The 22450-nt window shown below is 40.6% G+C and overlaps 3 protein-coding genes across 3 annotated transcripts; 1 reads left to right on the plus strand and 2 right to left on the minus strand.

Annotated features, from left to right (window-relative positions):
• Positions 1 to 1913: 1913 nt before the first annotated feature.
• socs4 (suppressor of cytokine signaling 4) lies at positions 1914 to 3083 on the minus strand (the record flags this gene model as incomplete). Its single annotated transcript, XM_080850729.1, has 1 exon — positions 1914 to 3083. One exon carries the CDS (start codon positions 3081 to 3083, stop codon positions 1914 to 1916), a length of 1170 nt encoding a protein of 389 aa, XP_080706855.1.
• Positions 3084 to 9451: 6368 nt separating this feature from the next.
• gnpnat1 (glucosamine-phosphate N-acetyltransferase 1) lies at positions 9452 to 12446 on the plus strand. Its single transcript, XM_080849599.1, has 6 exons — positions 9452 to 9557; positions 10609 to 10791; positions 11057 to 11119; positions 11294 to 11421; positions 11608 to 11669; positions 11865 to 12446. The coding sequence occupies exons 2-6, from the start codon at positions 10638 to 10640 to the stop codon at positions 12010 to 12012; spliced, it is 555 nt and encodes a 184-aa protein (XP_080705725.1). The 5' UTR covers positions 9452 to 9557; positions 10609 to 10637; the 3' UTR covers positions 12013 to 12446.
• Positions 12447 to 16612: 4166 nt separating this feature from the next.
• On the minus strand, positions 16613 to 20418 carry styx (serine/threonine/tyrosine interacting protein). The gene is made up of 11 exons (XM_080849909.1): positions 20233 to 20418; positions 19628 to 19660; positions 19325 to 19378; positions 19141 to 19238; positions 18686 to 18746; positions 18537 to 18573; positions 18388 to 18427; positions 18242 to 18292; positions 17605 to 17677; positions 17421 to 17514; positions 16613 to 16793 (listed from the first exon to the last, which is right to left on the minus strand). Exons 1-11 carry the CDS (start codon positions 20290 to 20292, stop codon positions 16720 to 16722), a joined length of 675 nt encoding a protein of 224 aa, XP_080706035.1. The 5' UTR covers positions 20293 to 20418; the 3' UTR covers positions 16613 to 16719.
• Positions 20419 to 22450: the final 2032 nt, after the last annotated feature.

Raw genomic sequence — 22450 nt, forward strand, 5'->3', positions numbered from 1 at the left:
AGCTGAATGTAAAACTGGTTACGGAAAATAGATACAATGTTGCAAGTGAAATTAAACAAAACAGAGCACAAGTATAAAGTTAGACCAATGCAAACACCTAGTAACCAGTGTATTTGTGTCCTTTCCATAATAGAACAATACGCCTCGGTCGGGGTCAATTATAAATAGATGCTCTTGTTCTCATTCTTGCTCTGATATTCTCTTCTAAGGTTTCCCGTCATGAAAGACAGACACCGTCCAGTCTACTTTGTGGTTGAACAGAGAGACACGCGTAGCTCTGTTTGTAATCTGATATGGGGGGAAAGCAGTCCTGTTTTGAATATCACTGCAAAGAAATCTAATAGTCCCGTCCTCCGTGTCGTCTGCAGTCCAGTGAGGCTGTTAACGCAGTTACCGCTGGTGTAGACAATGGTAGTAAATTGTCTTCCCGTTGTATGCAAAATAACAAATAATATCAGTATCTGTTGCTCTCATCCTGATATCATCTAATTTTAGACCTGGCCTGGCTTCGATTTGGCTGCAGATGGATCCAGCATCTGTTGTAGCCTACTCTTCCTTGCAAAGATATTGATACCAGTCGGTATCAGAAAAACCTAAAATGAAGCTGTGTAATAATCAATTTACGAGAGTATTTTATTTTATGTGTCTGCAGGTCAATTATTGTGACTCCAGTTACTGTGATCCTAGCCTTGTTCACTGAGAAGAACACAGTTACAGTTTCAAACCAATGTCTATAATTTTCAATTCATTTTCATGAGTTGCTAGAAGTCCGACCAGAAGACTGAGAGATAATGATTAAACTGGTTAAAATGATCTGCTCATGCCCAGACCCGCATTATCCAATGTGCTTGATGAAATCATATCTATGTGCGGAACCTGACTTCCTGTGCTGTCTCCTCCGCTCTGACAATGATGAACCTAACTCCCCGATGCCCCGCTCTGCTTACAGCAACAATATATTTCACTTAGGAAGCTAATTGTATCTACTTCCTCTCTTTAAATAGGATGGGCACCGATTAGACATATAAACTGGGGAAAGAAAAAGTTGAATGGAAACAACTGGCAAGAGTGATTACTCATGACTGTGCTGCTGAAGGATGTTTATTGGATGTATTTAAATGTGCAGAATATTCATTAAATGCAGAGGATGCAATGTTATTTGTAAAAATTCCAATGATATTATGAAGTCACAGTGTTTTTAAATCCACCTAGAAGATAGAGGAAATGTGACAAACATAAAAGTGCCATGTTTAATGTGGGGTAATGATATTTAAATGCACATCGCTTCAAACTTGTAAGAAAGTAAGAACATTGTGGAGTTTCTTAAGATTTATCAAAAATCAACTTGAAACCTTTAGATAGCCCTTCAATGTCATGCACTGTGATGGCAAATATGAATCGTTTGTTAGTACCGCCATCTTGTGGAATGTTTTTGATACTTCACTGTCCATACGTCCCTGACAAGCAAACAGTATTCAGGTGCAAAGTGAGGACTTTTAAGTAAGGCATTTTATGAAAGACATATATATGTAAACTGTTAACGAATAGTGGTATAGTGAAAAGAAGCTCAATGATTGGAGATTTGTGCTAATTTGAAAGCATATCTACTAACAAAGTCATGCTGTTTGAAATGATCAGATGCCTGTGTTTTACCAAAACTGGTGTATCATTTGTACCATTATACCCTACAAAACCCTATCTCACATTTTGCACCATTTACCATGAACAAACAGGTTTTTTTTTTTTTTAAATGAAGACATAATCCATGTGTCCCATTAGCCCCTCACAAAAAAAACCACAAGAGGGAGTAAGAACACATTGTGTGTACATTCGCATTGTCTCTCTCAGTTCACAACATCCATTTGCACATATCCTCATTAACAGAAAAGAAACTTGAGTCTTGTCTCCCAGTCTTAAACAGCGCAGGCTCCACTGCACTTAAAGTGATACTGCCTGAGGTAGTCCCTCAGGGGGCAGGGCAGGGGCAGAGCCTCGATGCCCTGGTAGGTGGTGCGGCTGCACACCATAGCCCTGCACAGGTGCTGCAGGGAGAAGGGGAAGGTCCTGGGCAGCGGGCGGGACAGCAGCGGCTCGAAGAAGAGGCAGGTGGCCGGGTCGCTGTAGTGCCTGAGGAGGCCTGTGACGCTGGAGTCCTGGTACATGCACGGGTCGCGGCCGTCGAAGCTAAAGCGCTTGCCGCTCTGCTCGATTCGAGCGTGCAGCGAGCGGCTGTAGCGGCGGAAGCTGACCGAGAAGAGAAACTCGTCCTGGGCCGAGTCGCGGAGCAGGAAGGTGCCCTCCGGCTGGCCCTCCAGGAGCTCTTCCGCCTGAAACCGGTCCAGAACGCCCCAGTAGCACGAGTTGTTGTTGATCTGAAGCAGGTCCGGCACCAGGATGTAGTCAGTGTGCGAGCAGCAGTCATCCGAGTCAGGGTGGCAACAGGATGGGTCCCAGTCGTCCAGACTCTGGGTCCTCTGGGAGGATTGAGAGGACATCTCCTCCCATGAGATCAAAGCTGGAGGTGAGGAGGGGGCAAGCGAAGCTTTGCGTTCAGCCGCTGTCCCCAGTGCAGGCCTGCCGTGAGCCCCGTGTTTCTTTATCAGGTGCCAACACTGAGCCAGCTCAGACTTGGGGGAGAAGGGGCACTTGTCCTCCATGAGCTCAGACACGTGGATCTTCCGCTTGGACCACAGCAGAACAGAGAACGGGCGCGAGGCCCCAGACGCGTGGTGGTGGTGGTGGTGACGGTGGTGGTGGTGGTGCGTACGAAGAGGAAGACACTGACCCATGGCGTCTTGGAATTTCTGCCGCAGGGATCGCCGTGACAACGCTTTCCTGCAGGGCACGTCCAGGTCTCCGTCGGTGAGGAGTGAGCAGCTGCACTTCCTCTCTCTCCAGCGGCGGGAGCTGGATGCCGAGCGTGCCCCCTGGTCCTCAGGGCCCTCAGTGTCATCTCCCCAGACCCGGGTCTCGTTCTGGGAGGCTCGGGAACGCTTCTTTCTGTTCCACACATAACTGTCTGCACTCCAGCTTCGCAGGTTTTTGGGGCGGGCGTCAGGGTTTCGGGATTTCTTCTCGGACATTCCTGCCCCTTTAGTCTGTGGGACAGAAGGGCAGAAATGTCAATCACTATCTAAAAAGAAGGCTTGCACATATAAAATAAATGACAAGCACTGGATAGAAAGCAGTGGATGGTTTATGATTGTGATGGTGAAACATCAACTCATCCCAAACTAAAAATGTAATTCCAAATTAATCATTTAAGACTTTTAACCATTTTTGTGTAATTGAGACACTAAGATTCATTACAGCATTTTACGATGCAATGAACAACATAAATGCAATTACAGAACAGCTCTTGAAAAGCTCACTAGATAAGAGACATGCCTGGACATGCACACTACAAGGTTACAACATGAATTTGGATGAGCAAATCATATCAACAAGGATGTAAGATCATGGTCATCATCTAAGATTTTAAAACCAAAGCTCAAACAAACTCAAATATGTAAAATGCTTTTTAGAAAACCTTCTTAATGCACTCCCATGACTCACCTCTCAAATGATCTAGTCGAATTCGGTTGTAAAATGCTTAATGTTGATATGGTCCTTCAGTCTAAATCAAACAGATGTTGTGTCCGTTATCTCCGATAGTCCCAGACTGAAGTGCGACGTGGTTCTCCGCCTCCTCTTATAGACTTCTCCAGTATCAATCCCAGGGAGAATGTGCGTCTACTCTGTATCCAGGATGTAGTTCAGTAATTTCAGGGGGCAGGCCATCTACTTCACCAAACGGAAGGACCCGTCCGCTACTCCCACATTAAGTGGCAGCGGAGAAAGGAGGAGAAGAAAAAAGGAATTAATTGATCACGTTTGGAGTTGAGCGTTTGCCTTAAGGTCTTAATACCTTACATATACCCTTATTGCTGTATTTTATTAATTATAGGCCAACATGCTTCTTGTTCCTAATGTATTCAAATCTTATAATTCAAATGGCGATTGGTGGAGTCATCAATCAGCCATCGCCCTCAGTGTAATTAGTCGACAATAATAGACTCTTCTGTTTAGCCGGACAGCCTTGTTGGAAAGGAAACGGTCTAAGCCTTTAGATAGCATTGAGTGCTTGATTTATTGATTTCTTGATCGATACGGCTCTTCCTTCATTTTGTCTACATCCGGCGTTTTCTGTGTCGCTCAACACAGAATCAAGACATTTTGACACGGGACCCTCTCAGATCCATATGTCGTTTTCACTAACCTCTTTAAAATCCAGTGTCAAATGTCAAGAAAAAAAGAGATAGTGGATGCCTTGCATCCGGTAGCCTAAAAGGATTACAGGCCAAATCCAATAACTTGTTAGCACTGCTTATGCAGGCTAGTCATTAAAAGGTTGATGTCATGTCCAAGTTTTTAGTAACGACTAGCCTGTTTGAATCCCCTGACACACAGTTCATTGTGCTCTAATATATTATTAATAACTGAAGAACTATTTTACATTTGTAGATTAAATTGAAGAGATGGTGGGAGATTTAAAAATGAGATCACTCTGCAGCAACACACCTCTCTCTGAACATGTTATTAAATATTCAGTAAGTGCCATCTTGTCCAAATAAGTCTACAACTAGGCCCACCACCTGCCACCCATGACAAGCTGTCTAATGTATTAGCCTACTCTAACAGGGAAAATGTTGCTTCTCTAAATTAAGTTTAAAAATTCGTTTCTTGAAGAATAATGTCTGTGCGGTCTAAATCTCAGATTGAAGGAATTCAATGCCTATGTTATTTTTGTACCAATGAACCAGGCCTGTATACAATTGTCAAACTACAATTGACATGGTCTCAGGACCTTGGACAGGGGACTATTCAGTGTTTAATTTCACCCCACAAGTGAGATGTTTTGAGAGGCTGATGACATCCTGACACCTCTGATAAAAAAGCTGAAAAAATCACGCTTTTAGTTGAATATTTAATCTAATAAAATATCGGTCACCCATCGGTCATGACCAATACTACCTAGGACATTCATGGTTATATTCTGATTACCCATTCAGGAAGAAGACAGAAACACATTGTACCCATTAAGATGGCAGAGTTCATCATGGCAGCACAGGGGCCTGATAAAAGAGGCCGCTGATATGGCCGATATTACTGTTCCATCGATCTGACCAACAACCGAGTGGCATGGGGGGCATCATGAATATTTTATATCGCATTGTATCCAGTTCGGAAATGCAAAAAAGGTCCCCCAGGTTTCTCTGCTGCTTTACGAGCACTATTACTCCAAGTCCACCCCTACAAGATATGTTAATCAGACTTTAAACAGCCCAAGATATCTGCAGACATCTGGGCTTACTGTAGGCTAAGGTACCTGAACAGCTGAAAAACGAAAAACTGTGTCTTTGTGTGTGTTTCTCCTAACCCCCCCCCCCCCCCCCCCACACACACACACACACACACACACACACACACACACTCACTCTCGGCCTGATAACATCATGCTGCTGTCATTAGCGTGCCGCAGCACTGCTCCTAGAGCAGCTTTTGAGAACAAGATGAGATTGAGGTGCATGGCCCTCTGAGTTATGCAGAAAGACTAATCTAATCATGGGGGAAGTCTCTGGCTCCACCGGTCTGTGTGGCACACGCTCCCTCTCTCTGCATTGATCTGTATCAGTGTGCAAAGGCAAAAGCAACAGCGAATGGCAGCTGAGGTGTGCTGACCAGTGTTTCTGTGTTTGCTTTTTTTCCCTCACAAGACTGATAGTAAGCTTCTGGTACAGTGAATAGATATGGGAAGCACATCCATTCACAGATTCAGAATGGCATGTGAGTTAAAACAAAATGTATGCAGATTCCAGATTCCCTGAAGAAAATTAAAGAGTGGCACAATGTACTATATGAGCAGTTAATGTGATGTCATTGTACAGATGGATATAACAATGTTATGGTAAAAATAGACCTTGATTGCTGCCTGAACGTACTGAAACGTATGGCCTTCAAGAATCAACACAAGCCATTAACGCTGCATTTCCTTAACTAAACAGTCCCATAGTGTTGTCCCCACACACGGCCTGTGAAAGCAGCACGCATCTCATGTCTCAATATACCCATTACTAGCAGACAGGCCATATCTCCCAGATTTGTATCATCACTGCATCAATGCAATGCTCCGTGTGGAGTCATGTGAACCAGTGGATCAGCTTTCTGCCTGCCACTCTTTATGGCCACTGCCCCCCTATTTCCCGAACGCCTCATTCAATACCTGCTGCGTCTCAGTTTCCCTTACCAGCTACAGCTACAGGAAGATGTATGAATGAGCTCTCTAACGTGTTGGTCAGGGACTATACATAATTTCATCTGATGGATTGTGATTGTAATATAATTGTCTATAATTATTACAGTAAATACATGATAAACAGTAAATGTATCTGTAAACATGCATATAAGCATGCATGCAATAATTCATACATACATACTGTATACATACATACATAAATACATACACACACACACACGTGCACACACACACACACACACAGACTGTGTGCATGCATGTATTATATTCTACAAGCAGTAAGCATTCTGAACCATTGTCATAACATAGAATGGCATTTGAAACGGTAATGTGATGCATAATGTCAGCAATAATCATGTGTGCGTTGTTCCTTTATCGCTCCTGGCCAGGCTACACACTTCACTTGAATTGGCAGGATCCAGGCTTGTCTGTTATCTTTGCAATGTTACAAGACAGAACATAATGATCTTCTCAAAAAACTGATTGAGAAAAGATAAGAAATATCAAGACGTCAAAGTATTATGGAAAATGACCGGACTTGGAGTTGGATTACTTCCAGAAAATACTGTATCCTTTGAAGGGGAACCAGCTTGGACCAGTTCCCAAAATTGCACATATAACATATTTTCTAAGTCTCCCCCCACCACTTAATGAATCAGAGCTGCCAATATGTGGAAAAATGACGGAAGACCCTGTCATGTTTTTTTCCATCTCTGACATCCTGGAGAGCCTTTTTGCTGGGCCCGTGTCTTCCTGGTGCCTCATAGTCCTGACGTGCCGTGCAGTTAGCCTGAAATCATTTGAAAGGGCTAACGTGCTCAATGTATTTGTCTTAATGTTGGACAGCACAAGAGGAAAAAAAAATCAATACAAGAGACATGTGAGTTCCAGTAACTGTCTGCCTATATCCAGCCAATACAGCAAGTTTGTTTACAACAGGGACCAACAGGCAAGCTTCAAAACCTCCTGGAGGGGATTTGAACTTTGAAGTACCCACAAAATGAATTGCATTTCAATCCTTTCTTTCAATCCTGTTTGTTACTAATAAAAGTGAAGAAATGCCAGTGGGAAGCAGATATGCATCTAATGAAGCCAACTACAATGGTATATCGAAACTCTGTAGATCTGCTGGTATAGGCAACTGGAGCGACGATTTTTTTCCCACTCTGGAGCACAACTTTCATAGAAGAGATGCACACACATTCACATCACCTAGGAGAAATGCCAGTGATCCTGGGACACCCTTGCAGACGTTCTGGCCCCATGGGAACATCTTGCCCCAATAATCCATAGTGCATGACTCCTGGGGATTAATGACAGGCTTTTTTAGAATCAAGAATTTTAAAAGTTATTGCTCAGAAGAAACAACAAATCAAACAAACCCCCTTCTTATTCTTCAGTTGTGTCTCATATGAGCATTACTATTAATACAGAATGAAAAAAGTTTACAGTTAGAACAGTTTACATTTTAAAACCCCTTAGGGGTAAATCATGTTTTGATCAGTCTGAAGCTTAACAACAGATACAGAACAAACTGGCAGCTTTATAATTGAACATCCTGATCAGACACTAATAAATCTGACCATTGAACAACATGATTTGACAGCAGACAGTCTTCATGAGTGACCACAACTCTGAGATTGCACTCTTTCAGGCACTGTCAGACCAATAAACAAAGACCATCCACATCATCCATCATCATTTTACTGTTTGGCATTACAGCATCTGGCAAGGTGAACCACCAGATCGCACTAATGACTCTCTTGGGTTACTGTATCATTGACTCTATGCAATGACTATGGATCATTAGTTGTACTGGGGCCTCATAGTCCAAGTATCCATACCCCAATTATAGATTGAGTCCTACTGTAATTATTATTAGGCTCCTTCCATTATATTGATTGTTGCCCTGGAGTCAAGTGACATTGCCTAAACCGACTGACCTCAAGGCTCTGTGTGTGGATCACACACCATATGTATTTAAAATAGTTGTGTGCTGGCATGGTTATACAACTATTTTAATGAAACTGTTTAAAAACCTGTGTTTCCCATATGGCGTCAGATTAATGCCAAAACTTGCACGCGCGATAAACGTCTATTCGAGCAACTTGGTTCTGCCAACATCAGTAACAAAAGCAGAAATTACAAGCTAATAAATATAAATATTGCCATTTAAAGAAGTACAGAGCGCAAACCATTTTAGAACAGCAACCAGTCATCCAAGTTCCCAACATTTAAGCCTTCATAATCTTCATCTGAATGAAGATTCAAGCACTGAGTTAAGATGTTTGCTGACATATAATAATTGATTAATAGGCCGCCTTGGTCCTCAGCTAAGGTACAAGGTGTTTAAGTTGAGTACACTTAAATAAATTATAATCCACAACTTTATTTGGAAGTCGCCTTTTATGGTTTTCCTTTAAATGGGTTCACACAGGGGTTTAATAATTGAATGTAATGCAAATTCACATATATAAGCAGCAAAGATGCATATTTGGCAAGAAAAACACCAATTACATATCAGTATACACTGGTCAACTCACATCTGGCTGTGGCATAGTATATATATAGTTCTTAAAACCAGACCAACATTTAGCAAAGAGATGTGGCTTCCTTTTAAGGTTGAACATAATTTTTTCCGACACCATGTACTGTATAAGGACATTTCTTTCAGCCACATGGAGAAGGACGGAGGGTTTGCACTTTTCAATACATGTATTGCCAGCTATCATGCCAGCTATCATGGCCAGTTTGATATAGTGCCCTTTGGATCTTTTGTCAAGAGGTATGTCTTATATCCCCTAACAGGGCTAACCTGGATGAGCAAGGGATCTCAAACATTTAGTTTTGATAGTTATTGTCCCCAACTAACAGGGCTAACAGGAACTGCTGAAATAAATTACCTTCAATACCTTTTATTCCACAACATAAACTGGTCTGATATCTTGTTATCATATAACAAATAACACTTTTAAATGAAGAAAAACCTGATCGACCATATATAATATTTATAAAAATGCAAATCGCTTTGGACAAAAGCGACAGATAAATACCATAGACCTGAATCATAACCAAATACTTAATTCTCATTTGACGTCATTGAGCCGCGCCCTGTATTCTTGGCATGTGTGCCACGTCATTACCATGCAGTCAGTAGGAGGAGGAAATGTGTTACGTTGGAATACTGCCTGTCTTTAGGGTTTGGTAAGGTATTCATTCATTTAAGAAGACTCCTGCCGACGTTTCAAACCTTGGCTTTTCTGTGAGTACTTAAATCCTTCTTATTAGTTTTTTTTTTAAAATGACACAACTCTTGTTGTCTGACAGTCAATAGCTATGTATCTAGTTAGCCGGCTAACACTGTTTTCCTTGTTGGATAATGTTGCCATGGGCATGACCCAGAAAATGTGCACTGTCTCTATCGGTTTCCGTCTGTCTATAGTTGTTGCGTTACACTAAGGTACATGGTTTTTAATATAAAGGCTTCAAATTAGCTTGCCGGCTTCTATCACAGCTAAGTTCAGTTGGCTAGTGAAGTCTTTTTACGTTAGTGTGAAGTATGATTTCAGAAGTTAAGACGCTTTGAAATTCTGAATGATCTGAAACAACTATTTGGCGGAATTTGTACAATACGTTGTTGTACACATCGCTGTCTGAAAGTGAAAGAGCAACTGCTATAAAGATGTATTTGCCTGGGCAATTATCAGTTTAAAGGTCCCTTCCCTGGATTTGATGGTCACAAACTACTTGACACGTCACTTAGGTATGATATACTATACAATGGCTTTGGCTGTAATCTCAATGACATGTTGACAGGTTCCACCATAGATATATAGAAGTAATTCTATATATCTATGGGTTCCACATCCTGGTTTGCAGGGAACTAGAAAGTTGTTCAGCACACTTAAGTGCTGAAAATAGGGATAGATAAAAGAGACCGATAACATGCAATTAAATCTTAAGATAAGGCCACAATATGAAATTTGCTGGAAACTTTGTCAGTGAAGCCACTTCATAGAATCTTCCAACAATGATTAACTTTCTAACTGAAGGTACAAGAAACATATTTGCTTTATCAAAATCCACAGGGTCAACAAACTACTAGCGGTTTAGCTGTAGTTGGATGTAAGAATACACATTATTAAGGCTTAATGCCTCTTCTGATGTAAGAATAGACATTATTAAGGCTTAATGCCTCTTCTGATGTAAGAATACACATTATTAAGGCTAAACCGCTTGCCAGTCTTATTTGAGAGGCATATAGTTTTTTTGCCTTTCTGCCTGGACTGATGGCTCCGTGAAATTGTGTGTAGGGGTGCATGCTTTCCCTGAGGCCGCTGGAATGTTGCTGGACGAGACGCCCCTGTTCGAGCCCTCCCTGCTGAAGGAGCTGGATTGGGGCAACAGCTCTGTGTCCTTCTCCCCCCCCATCTGCCCCTCTCAGCCCGGGGAGGGGCTGCTCCTGCGCCCCCTCTGCACAGCTGACTTCAACAAAGGTACGACTTCACTGCCCCCAGGCTCTGTCAAGAAGCTTATTTGTGTAACTACACAGGTGTGGGGATATCTTTGTTGAAACCCTATAAAAATGAAAACTGTCTTCAAGCACTGTACAGAACTCACAAATGCTCACTATTATAACATTTTGTATTGCAAATTGCGTTCTGCAGACTGCAAATTAAGTTAGTTGTGGTTGAGTAAAAGTGAACATGCTTTCCACCAAATAGTGGCATTCATGTTTTTGTATATTTCCTTATGGTTTAGGATACTACAAAGTGTTGTCTGAACTCACAGCGGCAGGGGATGTGACCCCTGAGCAGTTTATCAGTAAGTTCAGGTTCTCTCTCATTTCTATTTTTGTATTGGTGATGTTTAGGAGGATCACACTGGTGAAAATGTGATGTCTATACCTTACAATATTTAATTTTGTAAACAGTCCAATGTTGTTCAGTTGTGCCTCGATGCAGTTCCTGAGGTTGCTTATGCTTTGACCAATTACAGAGAACTTTGAGCACATGAGGAAGACTGGTGATTACTACATCGTAGTGGTAGAGGACACACAGCTCGGACAAATTGTTGCCACAGCAACCCTGATCATAGAACACAAATTCATCCACGGCTGTGCAAAGGTAGCGCATGATTCCCATCCATCCATCATTCAAACCATTTTCATCACCCCTTTTAGTCATCACATCCATCTCTCCATTCAACAATTATCATTGTACTTTTTCGTTGTCCGAATGCTCTGTACGTTCAGTGAGATATCTTTGTGTGTGTGTTTGTGCGTGTGTTTATGCGTGTGTGTTTTCTCTCAGAGAGGGCGAGTGGAGGAGGTGGTGGTGAGCAGTACATGCAGAGGAAAGCAGCTGGGCAAACTGTGAGTAAGACTGAAGCAGCCATGAAGGCCACATCATAGAACTCAAGGCGGGGGACACTGTCTTCCACCTGGTTGTGTGCTAGATAGCTGGTTGTTGACCTTAAGGCGTGACTGATTTTAAAGGGGGACAAAAGTTCTTAGTTTTCCCACTCTCCCTTTGAAACTTCGCTCACGTTTTTCTTTATTTGGTTTCAGCTTAGTGTCAACCCTCACCCTCCTCAGTAAGAAACTGCAGTGCTACAAAATAACACTGGAATGCTCGTCAACCAACGTGGACTTCTACAAGAAGTTTGGCTACTCCGTTTCTGATGAGTCCTACATGCAGTGCCGTTTCTTTGAGTGAACTCGAACATCATTACTGTGGATTATCGGCTGGTGGGGGTGTGTGTGGGGGGGTGCCTGGCACTGTCCCCTGGAAGTCCCCTCGTCCTATCAATTGTGCTTTTACCCACGAGAGACTAGCCTCCCTTGGCTATGAGAACTGGTGAAAAAAGGCATTTTTGCCATACAGTAAACGATAAGTTGACACTCACTGGCAAGCATGTGTAAGCTGTGTAGTATTTTACCAGACTTAAAAATATTAAACTGTTTAGGGAGAAAAAAAATCAATCCATTAATGCTGTTAGAAGTTAAATCTTTCCAACAAAAGTAGTATAAATCTGGATGCATGTTGACATCCTCTCATCTCATGTTGATAGCCTAGTTTGGGTCTTTCTATGGAAAGATGTGGATAGCCTAGTTCGGGACTTTCTACAGAAAGATGTGGACAGCCTTAGTTGGGAGAGTCTATGGAAAGTTTAAGGTACTTAAATGAAAGAACAAAAAAAAAATCAAGAAGGCCTTCCTGTACATTGCCTTGAATGTAACTTATGTGATGAATGTTTTGTTACTTTTCTCAGTTGTAATATCCAAAGACTTTTGCAATTTAAACAAACATATATATTAATATATATATATATATTGAAATACATTTTTTTTTACCTTAACCTTTTGTATTTTTTTGTTTTTGGGTTTATGGCAGAAGGTGTTGTCATCATGGTTTAAACCAGCTGAAGTGATCACTGGTCTTAATATACTTCTTACTGAACTTCTGGTTGAACATCTATCAAATAGATTGAAGTTGTGATTTTTTTTTTGTTTCTTTTAAAAACGACTTCAGAATTCTGTAATTTATTAAAGTGGTGAGGGTATCTTGAATCATTGTAACATAAACAGAAGTAGTGGAAAAACACATTGTGCAGGGAGCACTTGAAGGGGTTTATTTTTAAATATGGGGTGTGATAAAATGTCCAGGTGTTATTAAAAGTTTATTTATTCAACTTCTTTGGTTGCTGTCATTTGAGCTGAATCATTTCAGAACAATAATGTGTTTGTTCCAGAACATAAATGTTACATAGGTTCCGTTTTAATTGGGCAGCTACCCTACAATTCGAAAAGACCCATAATGTTTTAAATGAAAGAACGTGGCCTAAATGGTGCCTCTTAGCAGAGGATGTCATGTATTATGTTATTACAGTGCATGAAATGCCCTGTATTGTTATTCCTAGGCTTCTTCTTTTTCTTATTCTTGTTACCTTTTTCTGCGATTAATTCAGCCCGAACCGCTTAACGTAGAAACTTCATTCAAACTTTGTCGCGTAGGTCTTGTAAACGACACTTATGCTATGTATTTTTCACTTTTCTAAACGTTATACTTTTTAAGATATTAAAGAAAAACGAATATAAATTTCTCCCATTGACTTACATTGGGCCATTATGACATCATAATAGGGTCTTTAAACTGGCTTGCACCTGTGCTTCACTGACACCTGCGCCAAATCCAAGGAACCTCTCCTCTCTGTCCCTCTCAATTTAACTGTAACTAGGAACATTAAGACACCATCCATTCTCTATTTTTTTTCTCTCCATCTCTCCATCTTTCTCTCTCAGTCTACTTTCTCTCACACTCAATCTCTTTTCTTCACTCCATTTTTATCTCCTTTTTTCAATATTTTCACTCTCTCTTTATCTCTTCATCAAGAGCCACTCTTGTTCACTCTTCTTTCCTTCTTCCACTCTTCTTTCCTTTCTTCTTTTCTTCTTCCATTTTTCTTTCCTTCTTCCACTCTTCTTGCCTTTCTTTTTTCCTTCATCCACTCTTCTTTCCTTCTTCCACTTTTCTTTCCTTTCTTCACTCTTCTTTCCTTTCTTCTTTCCTTCTTACACTCTTCTTTCCTTCTTTCACTCTTCTTTCCTTTCTTCTTTCCTTCTTTCACTCTTCTTTCTTTTCTTCTTACACTCTTCTTTCCTTTCTTCTTTCATTATTTCACTCTTCTTTCTTTTCTTCTTTCCTTCTTCCACTCTTCTTTCCTTTCTTCACTCTTCTTTCTTTTCTTCTTTCCTTCTTTCACTCTTCTCTCCTTTCTTCTTTCCTTCTTCCACTCTTCTCTCCTTTCTTCACTCTTCTTTCCTTTTGTCTTTCCTTCTTTCACTCTTCTTTCTTTTCTTCTTCCTTTCTTAACCTTTGCATTTCATGCACTGGTATTTCCTTCAGGAAATGCATTTTCTAGTTACAATTAAATTATTGAAATAGTTATGCTAGTATTTCGATTTTTGGATTACGAGGGACTAGAAGTGTTAGTAACACAAACAATGTTCGCTAACATTTACAACACTAAGACAAAGGAAGGTGAGGCACTGTAGATTTAACCACTTGTTTGGATTGTAAAAAGCCAACAGCAGGCATTTCCACAGCAGGCATTTCTCTCTCTGGGTCTTGGGTTTCGGGAAGGGATAAAATGTTACCCCTCCCTCCTGCCTTTTTGGATATCGCCTGTCAGAATTACACACTCCATAAGCACAACGTTTCATTTTCTCTTCTCGAGCAGACGTCTCTCTCATTGACTTCCATTCATCAAAATGGCTCGCTTGACTGAGGTCCCGAGCTTAGTCACCGTTGCTATGCTATGATTGATCAGTTAACGTTTTGGGGAGTGGTCGCGGAAGGGTCAATTCCTTCTGAGGCAACAAAGGTCAACTTTCCATAAGCTCACTGTCCACCATTGGTCCCCCTTATCAGTTTAACCCGCTCCCGTTTGGAACAGGGCCTTTACTTCTGCTCCTCCCAAACTGCTATGTTGGCGTGATAATCTTTTCATTACTTGAGTTTAGCGTTTTAGCCCTTATGTGTGCACCTGGAAACTGGACACACTTGTGCTGCTATTAAGGTGGAGACAAATTTACAAATGCAAAAACAGTGTGTGGAAGTTCCGATTCCTTATGCTTGGCGTTTACCCGCTGTTCAGCCAGTCTTCCTTGCGATGTGCGGATGCAGAAATGGAAAGAAGTTTCACATCTGTTTGTTTTTCTTTTTACCACAGGGGTCATTCCACGTCATTTGAACCAAACTGGGAAAATATTTCCACCACACCATCTCAGAATTGGCTGATATTTTACCCTTGATAAATACACTCGGAGATGACATATCCCAACATGAAAGCCTCTTACTCCCAACACAACACTTCTGATTTGGATTGATGTTGAATTTTCTAATAGTAATAAGTTCTGGACATATTTACGCAGTTGACCCATAACATAATCTATGTAATTATTTGTTTTTGCACAGTACGAGGGTTAGACAAACGAACATCATTTCAAACGTGACAATACATCTGCAGTTCCCAACAAACTATTCTAGAAGGAACTCAAACTTGCAATTTTTAACACATGTTAAAAAACGTATGTTCGTACATAAAATGTTCCCTAACAATTAGTAAATTGGACATCGGCTACCAGCTAAATTGACCCTTGTCATTAAGTGCACTATCCAAACGGATGCTTTAATCATTTTTAGATAGATGCTATACATGGTGCAAAACTGAAAAATCAGGTCTGAACACTTTTATTTTCCCGACTTTATGCCTTTAAATATTATTAAGACAAATTTTAAAGCCATGCCAGTTTGGCCCTCTATATCTATTCAGCCATTCCATCCATCATAAAACAAATTACACATCTTGCAACATACAGGACATACTGAATCAGCATGCCACATTTCAGAACATATGGCCAAGTAACTAACCTCCAAAAATCAGAAACATTTCTTTAAAAATGACTGCAAAAAGCTGAATTTAAAAGGTAATTTTCACAAACACTACATCTATTCTAAACAAAAAGGTTTTGGGAGTAGGAAGCTCAAATTATGGGAGCGTCATCTCAAGAGGTCATGGGTCAAGGTAATTTTTTTGTCATCACAAAAGATTATTAGTCAATTCTGAGATGGTGTGGTGGAGGCCCATAGTTCAAATCTCATGGAATGACCCCCAGCCAACATGAGTTTTGATCTACATCTACTGAGATACAACCTTAAGGGCATAACAAAAAAAACCTCACACTGACAACACATACCATCAAAATTAAATTTAAACCGATACCAAAACTAGTTGCCTATAAAACCATACCTCAAAAATGGCAAATTGTAGCATGTCGTTGCTTTAAATAACACAAACCAATTAAGTTAGCCATTTCTTTTTTTAATTGAGCAGTGGGTTAAATTTCGGTAAGCTGTTTCCTCTTAAGCTGGGCGTCGGCTCACATCGAGACGCCCCTGAAAGCCCTAGGACCCAAGCCTCAAAAGGCAGGCCTCAGAACCCCCCCCTCCCAAGTACCCCCCCACAATGCCACCCAAACCCCCCACAAAGGCAGTGACTGACATTACTTTCCCTTTTGTCAACCTGCCCTTGACCTGCTAAATTACAGGAATTCAAGTATCAAAAGTGCATTTTTGCAATACCGTCTCACTGCAAATGCAATATGCTTTAAATACTATAAAACTGCAAAAAACCTCATCAGTGCATATACAGCCGCAGGAAAATAACAAAACAAAACAAAAAAATATTAAAGCTAACCCACCCCCCTCCCCAGCTTCATGGGTCTCAAGACACCAGAAACAGTCTTTCCCCCCAAACCCCATTCCTTACAAAAGTTCAAATATTTACACTTACATAATCTCAATAAAAATGTAACAAAAAAAAACAAAACAAAAAAAAACCTAAAGCACCCTCATTAAAGCTTATCCGTTTTGTGCAGCTGTAACTTGCATACTTCCACAGTCATCATCTTCCTCGAATGTTCTTTTCAAACTTCCTGTGAAAATGAGAAAGGTATCGGATGTTAAAGGTAAAGAGTGCAAAAGAAATGCAAAGCAAAGGCAACAGACAAAGCCAAAACAAGACAAAGAAATGTCCCAACTACGACAGCAATCAAGCCAAATGTGAAAACAGTGGTGATGACTCATTTGTGGAATTTCCTTCTATCTGCTGGGTATTAATAATTATGTACGTTTTTCTCATTTTGACAGACGGCCTCTGCTTGATTCTTCTCATGCAATTAAAGGTTTTTCACCTTTGATTTTGTTAAGATCTATGGGAGGCTATGTCAGGGTTATAACCATATTTATAATCTTGTCAAAATTATTAAATGATGCACCTCACTGAATCAGGGGATATTTTTTTCTCTGAGTTTTTTCCAAGTTGGAAATTTCGGAGTTTGGAATGGTCTTGTATGCTGCATTATTGGTAGATAATTCTAGACTCAATGCTAAATGCCTCGCCTCTGGTTCCGGAACGCTGGCATACTATGTAAAAAGACACACTGGCATTATGCCACCTGTGTTTGACAACCAAAGGCGCTATAATAAGGGGTCTTAAACACAGTCTTGCAGGATCTCTGTATTAAAACGACGTATGCCTTGTTTGTGTACCAATGCCTCACCTGGCATGCCAGCCTGGATAGAAAAGGGTCGCCCCAACTGGACAGGTGACATCATTTTAATCGTTAGCCTGGCTAGGTAGATTGCTTCATATTCCTGTCATATTGAAAAAGAAATTCAACATGTCAATCAATATCTAACATGGTGGTTAGGACTGAATGACTGGTCAGGCTATGCGTCTCATACCTGTAACTGATGCACAAAGCCCATATTGGGATTAATGCAGAACCTTCTCTCCTGTACGTGGCTAAATGCATCCCTGTTTCACAAAGCAAAGAGGACACACCATCATGGCTTGCATGTGCATTAGCATCTTCATATCCATACATATCACAATTCTGTATCGCAAAAGCCATGTCGTTTTATGGGTAGTGGCCGATCTGTTCTACAATGGCAATTAAACACAAAATAAAAAGTTCCCTCGATTTAGCTGGAATCCATTTCTGTGAGCCACAGATAAGAGACATTTAAGATTCAGATCTATTTCTCTGCCTACAGACTACTGCTCTAAGCGTTGTACAATCACTGTGACCTTAAGGCGAGATCGTCTTCATGTTCTGTACTTGCTGTTTTTATTTATGATTTCAATATGTTTTACTGAACAATGAAATGGGAAGATAACAACTCAACAAGGCTATAGTTTATGAAGAAAGTTTGGGCATTGAACAGAATGCTTATCAGATAACCATTTATTTTGATTAACGCAAATAGTTCAAGGTGTTCAGACAATATGCTTTATGTCTGGCTAACATATTTTTGTTTCAGGCAAGAGACTAATTATTTGGCAAATTGGCTTTTAAATATCCACTACTGAAAAACATACCTGTATTTAACACCAAACGTTTCCATAAGGTAGGCAATAACTAAGGCAGCACTAGAAGAGAAATAAATCAGATTACCATTGATATTAATCTCAAGTCACATGACTGGAATTTCCCCATTTGGGTGAAGACCTGTGATGATCCATACCTTCTTGAAATCCCTGCATTTCCATGGACAAGTACCTTTCCTGTGAAACAAAAATAACATCAATTAATACAGTTTATTCAAAAGGATGTAAACCTATTCAGAATAATGGATGAACACAACAACTTCATAACAATCTTCTGAAATATTACCTCCAGCTTCTAAAGATCCATCGACAAATTCTTTAGTCTGGGGAGAGCAAAGAAAGAAATTTAATCAAAATGTTACATTGGAACTTGACCCAACCACTTCAACACAACCCTATGTGTAGTACGATGTCAATCCTGTCGATCAAACGTACCATTGGGAAATACCTAATGATGTTCTCCACAGGACTGTCGGCAATATCTAAAACGAGGTATCTGAAAAAAAAGAAACAAAACCAGCCGCATGACATTGACCCCTTTAGTCTTTTCACATCGTTCTGGTGAAAAAATCAGTTCATGATTGTGGTGAAAGGTTAACATTTGAGTTCAGAAGCTTACACCCCTCCCTTCTATACTCCTGAGGCAACATGTTGATTGGCTGGAATAGTGTATGGCTTGGTCCGAGCAACTTTGTTTGTTTCCCTTTTACAGAACCAGGACTCTGTACCAAAGGTTGCTTGAGCACACATACATAAAAAAAAAAAAAAGTACCAATCTGCAATCTGTAACAATCTGCTAAATTGGATTGAATGCGTATTGGACTAGCATAACAGTCTGCACCTTGAAGTTCCAATATTCCATTATCTCTGGTTGACTTCTCATATCATACCTAAATTTTAATGGGAAGTTTGGCTTGATGAAGTTGGCCTCAATGTCTTGTCTCACACATACAATGTGCGTTATTCCATTCTTCTCGAGTGAAGAAAGCTGAAACACAATACGGAACAATTATGCTAGGTTTATGTGGAGGCTGTCCATATAGCAACTGTGGGTATGGTCCAGGAGGAACCTACTTTGCTTTTCATGGCCGCTGAGTAGGGACCTAAAAACAGGCCAGGGAGAATTTCCTAGAGGAAAGGCGAGAAAAACAAATACAGTAGTTACAGCTCATTACACATTTAGATTAGTTTCAATTGTGTAACTAGATTGTAATGAGATATGTTGAGAATGAGTTACAGTGTGGAATGCAACATCTGCATGCTAGTCCACTGCTGCAAAGGCTTACTACAAGGTGCAATATAGCTCCTTCCACAGACTTTAAGAGGAGCATATCAATTGCATTTTAAAAGTTTCAGCTCAGGTGATGCGTTGAGTACCTGCATCTCTCGTCTCATCGGATATGCCCAATCCTATGTAACAAGATTAAAAAACAAAGATAAAGAAGTGTTAGCAAGTGATATCAGTGTCGTCTTATGGTTGCTCAGTCATGACTGTGCATTATGAATTTCAACGCCAGTCAGCTAACGTTACTCCTTGCCCATAATGCCCAGCATTCAGGAAGTAGTCTCCTGAGTTGACAAGGTCTTCGATGCCGCAAACATTTAAGACAAGTAATTAAATTCAAGCATTGCGATTTCACATCCAGGTTTAGATGCATGTCTATTAGTCAAATGGTATCTGCTTTACAGACGCTACTTAGCCACATTACCCGGTAGCTAGGCCTTTAACCGAGCAACTATGGGGTTGTCAAAAGATAAACAGCTTTAGTTGGCAAAGTGTTAACTACATTAAGATGAGAATATAGGACAAACGAATAGATTTTTTCGGTCTTCACACACAAAATAATTTAAAACACATATTCATTTTATTTATTAAAGTATAGATATTGCTATTTATTAACCCTTTCCACAATACTAGCCATCTAGCTTAGCTTACTGCCTGGCTAGCTAGCTAGTTTGATGTTTGTTAGCATGATAGCTACCAATTGATCCTCTTTGGACGCAGGTAGCGAGGGGAATTGTAGCTTATTCCCCTCGTCCATGTTGCAGTAAAGTTGGGCGTCCAATGCAGTAAACGTGGATGCTGTCACGATCGTTGGATAATATTTTAAAATACAGCTAACTGAAAAAAATCAGGAGTTTGTTTTGGAGCTCCGCATGCATGTCCGCCATGCTTCTTCTAATCAAGCGAGTCACGTGACAGTAAGGGAACGTCGTGAAATTCTAAATTCTTAAGCAATCCAAACGCCAGTCCTTTCAGGACGTTTCAGACTGCCGGCTTGACTTCTTGTAACTTCTCAACAGATGACACCCTTCATCTAGCCTAGATCCCCTCACTATTGACTTGTAAAGCCTAATTTATACTTCTGCATCCCTCTCCGTCCTCGAAAAAAAAAATGGGCGGGCGGGGGCAGGCGGTTGATTCAGAAAAAATTGAACGTACTGGTCGGGCTTTTATACTACTCCGACGGCTATGCGTCCTAAAGCTTATTCAACCTATTCAACGCCGGTCCGCTGGGTGGGGTAACGACTGTTTGTCGAGCCCGTAGCTACCACATAACCTCTTTATTGAAAGTCATTCATTGTTTTTCCTCCCAACTGTCACTGACAAGACACGGATGCTGCTTCAGGACCTGACGGGCAGGTGTCGTCACATAGGCCTTGGAGACATGTAGCTCAGTCAACAACAGCATGTCTAATGCTATATATTCACTTGAGTAGGCAAATGTATCTCCATCGTGGTGGTAATTTTTTTGTGAAAAACATAGTAGCGATTTATAACAAAACGATATGCTTATCGTACATACAATACAGAAACTATTATAAAACGATCCAATAAAATGAATACGTTCTTATTTTCTTTGGTATTTTTGTCACATTCATACTGCAATGATCGCTGGGTAACCTTTGAATAACTACAACGCTATGACAATGCACTCATTGGCCACGAGACGGTTGCCCTTGTCAAAAAGTGGTAACGTGAATGTGTCACTATGAAACAAAGCATGCACACTTCGAACAAAATTACCCCCCAAACTCTGAGGACAGGGCCAGAAAAATAAACCCACGGTATTCATCATACATCATACATCATGCAGTGTTATAGTTATATCAGTCACACAGCAAGAACATGCATACCTCAATACAGTTGTGGGACTGCAATTTCAACCATGAATATGTTGAAAAACACATACATTAGCACACTTACTAATGATCATCTGCCAGGCTCTCACACACGAAAAGTTGATTCCAAAACTCTCGAATTTAAGACAGAGTGGACTGACAAGTAGGCTATGCATTTGTGCTGCTTGTGGGCAGGACAAAACCGATGTGTTTAATCTGCAACGAGACGGTTGCCCTTGTCAAAAGTGTTAGCGTGAAACGTCACTATAAAACAAAGCATACACACTTCGAACAGAAATACCCGTAGAACTATGAAGTAAGGGGCAGAAAGATAAACCCACTGCAGTCTTCATACCAATCCACATGCAGTGTTATAGTTATATCAGAAACACAACAAGAGAATGCATGCACATGCCAATAAACATTATTCTGATTCTGATACCTCAACATACAGTTGTGAGACTGTCTTTTCAACCATGAATATGATGAAAAACACATAGGCTACAGGAGCACACTCACTTATTATCCTCTGCCTGGACACCTTTAATGCCCAATTTTCAAGAAGACGATCTTAGAGAAATCGTTGTGTGTGTGGTAGTCGTTTATTGTATACATGCCTCCTCCCGGGAATCCTCACAACAGCGAATGATGGCAACTAACAGACAATGGTTGATGGTGGAGCTGCTGGACTAGTTTGAGTTATAGCAGAGGACGTGCTTGTAGCGATTTGAGCGACAACTACAACAACAACAGAACAGGAGACAGGTGGTACGTACGTTTACTAGATGTTCCGCTAAATCAAGCGTTAGCGTATTCACAATAACTCTCAAAAGTGTGCTGCTAATAAGTACAACGTTGTCGTGCCGATTATGCTCTCACACGCCACCCTCATTGAGGCAAAAGTAATGTTTGACTCAAATGTCTTTCACTGCCGTTTTATGTAAAGTCAGTCATTCTAAATAGGTTCTACACATACATGAAATACATTTCCTATTTAATAGATGCAAAGTAATTATGCTGCCAGCATTACTCCGTAGCAAATTACGTATGTCAGTTGAAGCTGGTTGGAGAAGGCAC

Source organism: Sprattus sprattus (genome assembly GCF_963457725.1).
Source record: "Sprattus sprattus genome assembly, chromosome: 13".
Taxonomy (NCBI): Eukaryota; Metazoa; Chordata; class Actinopteri; order Clupeiformes; family Clupeidae; genus Sprattus; species Sprattus sprattus.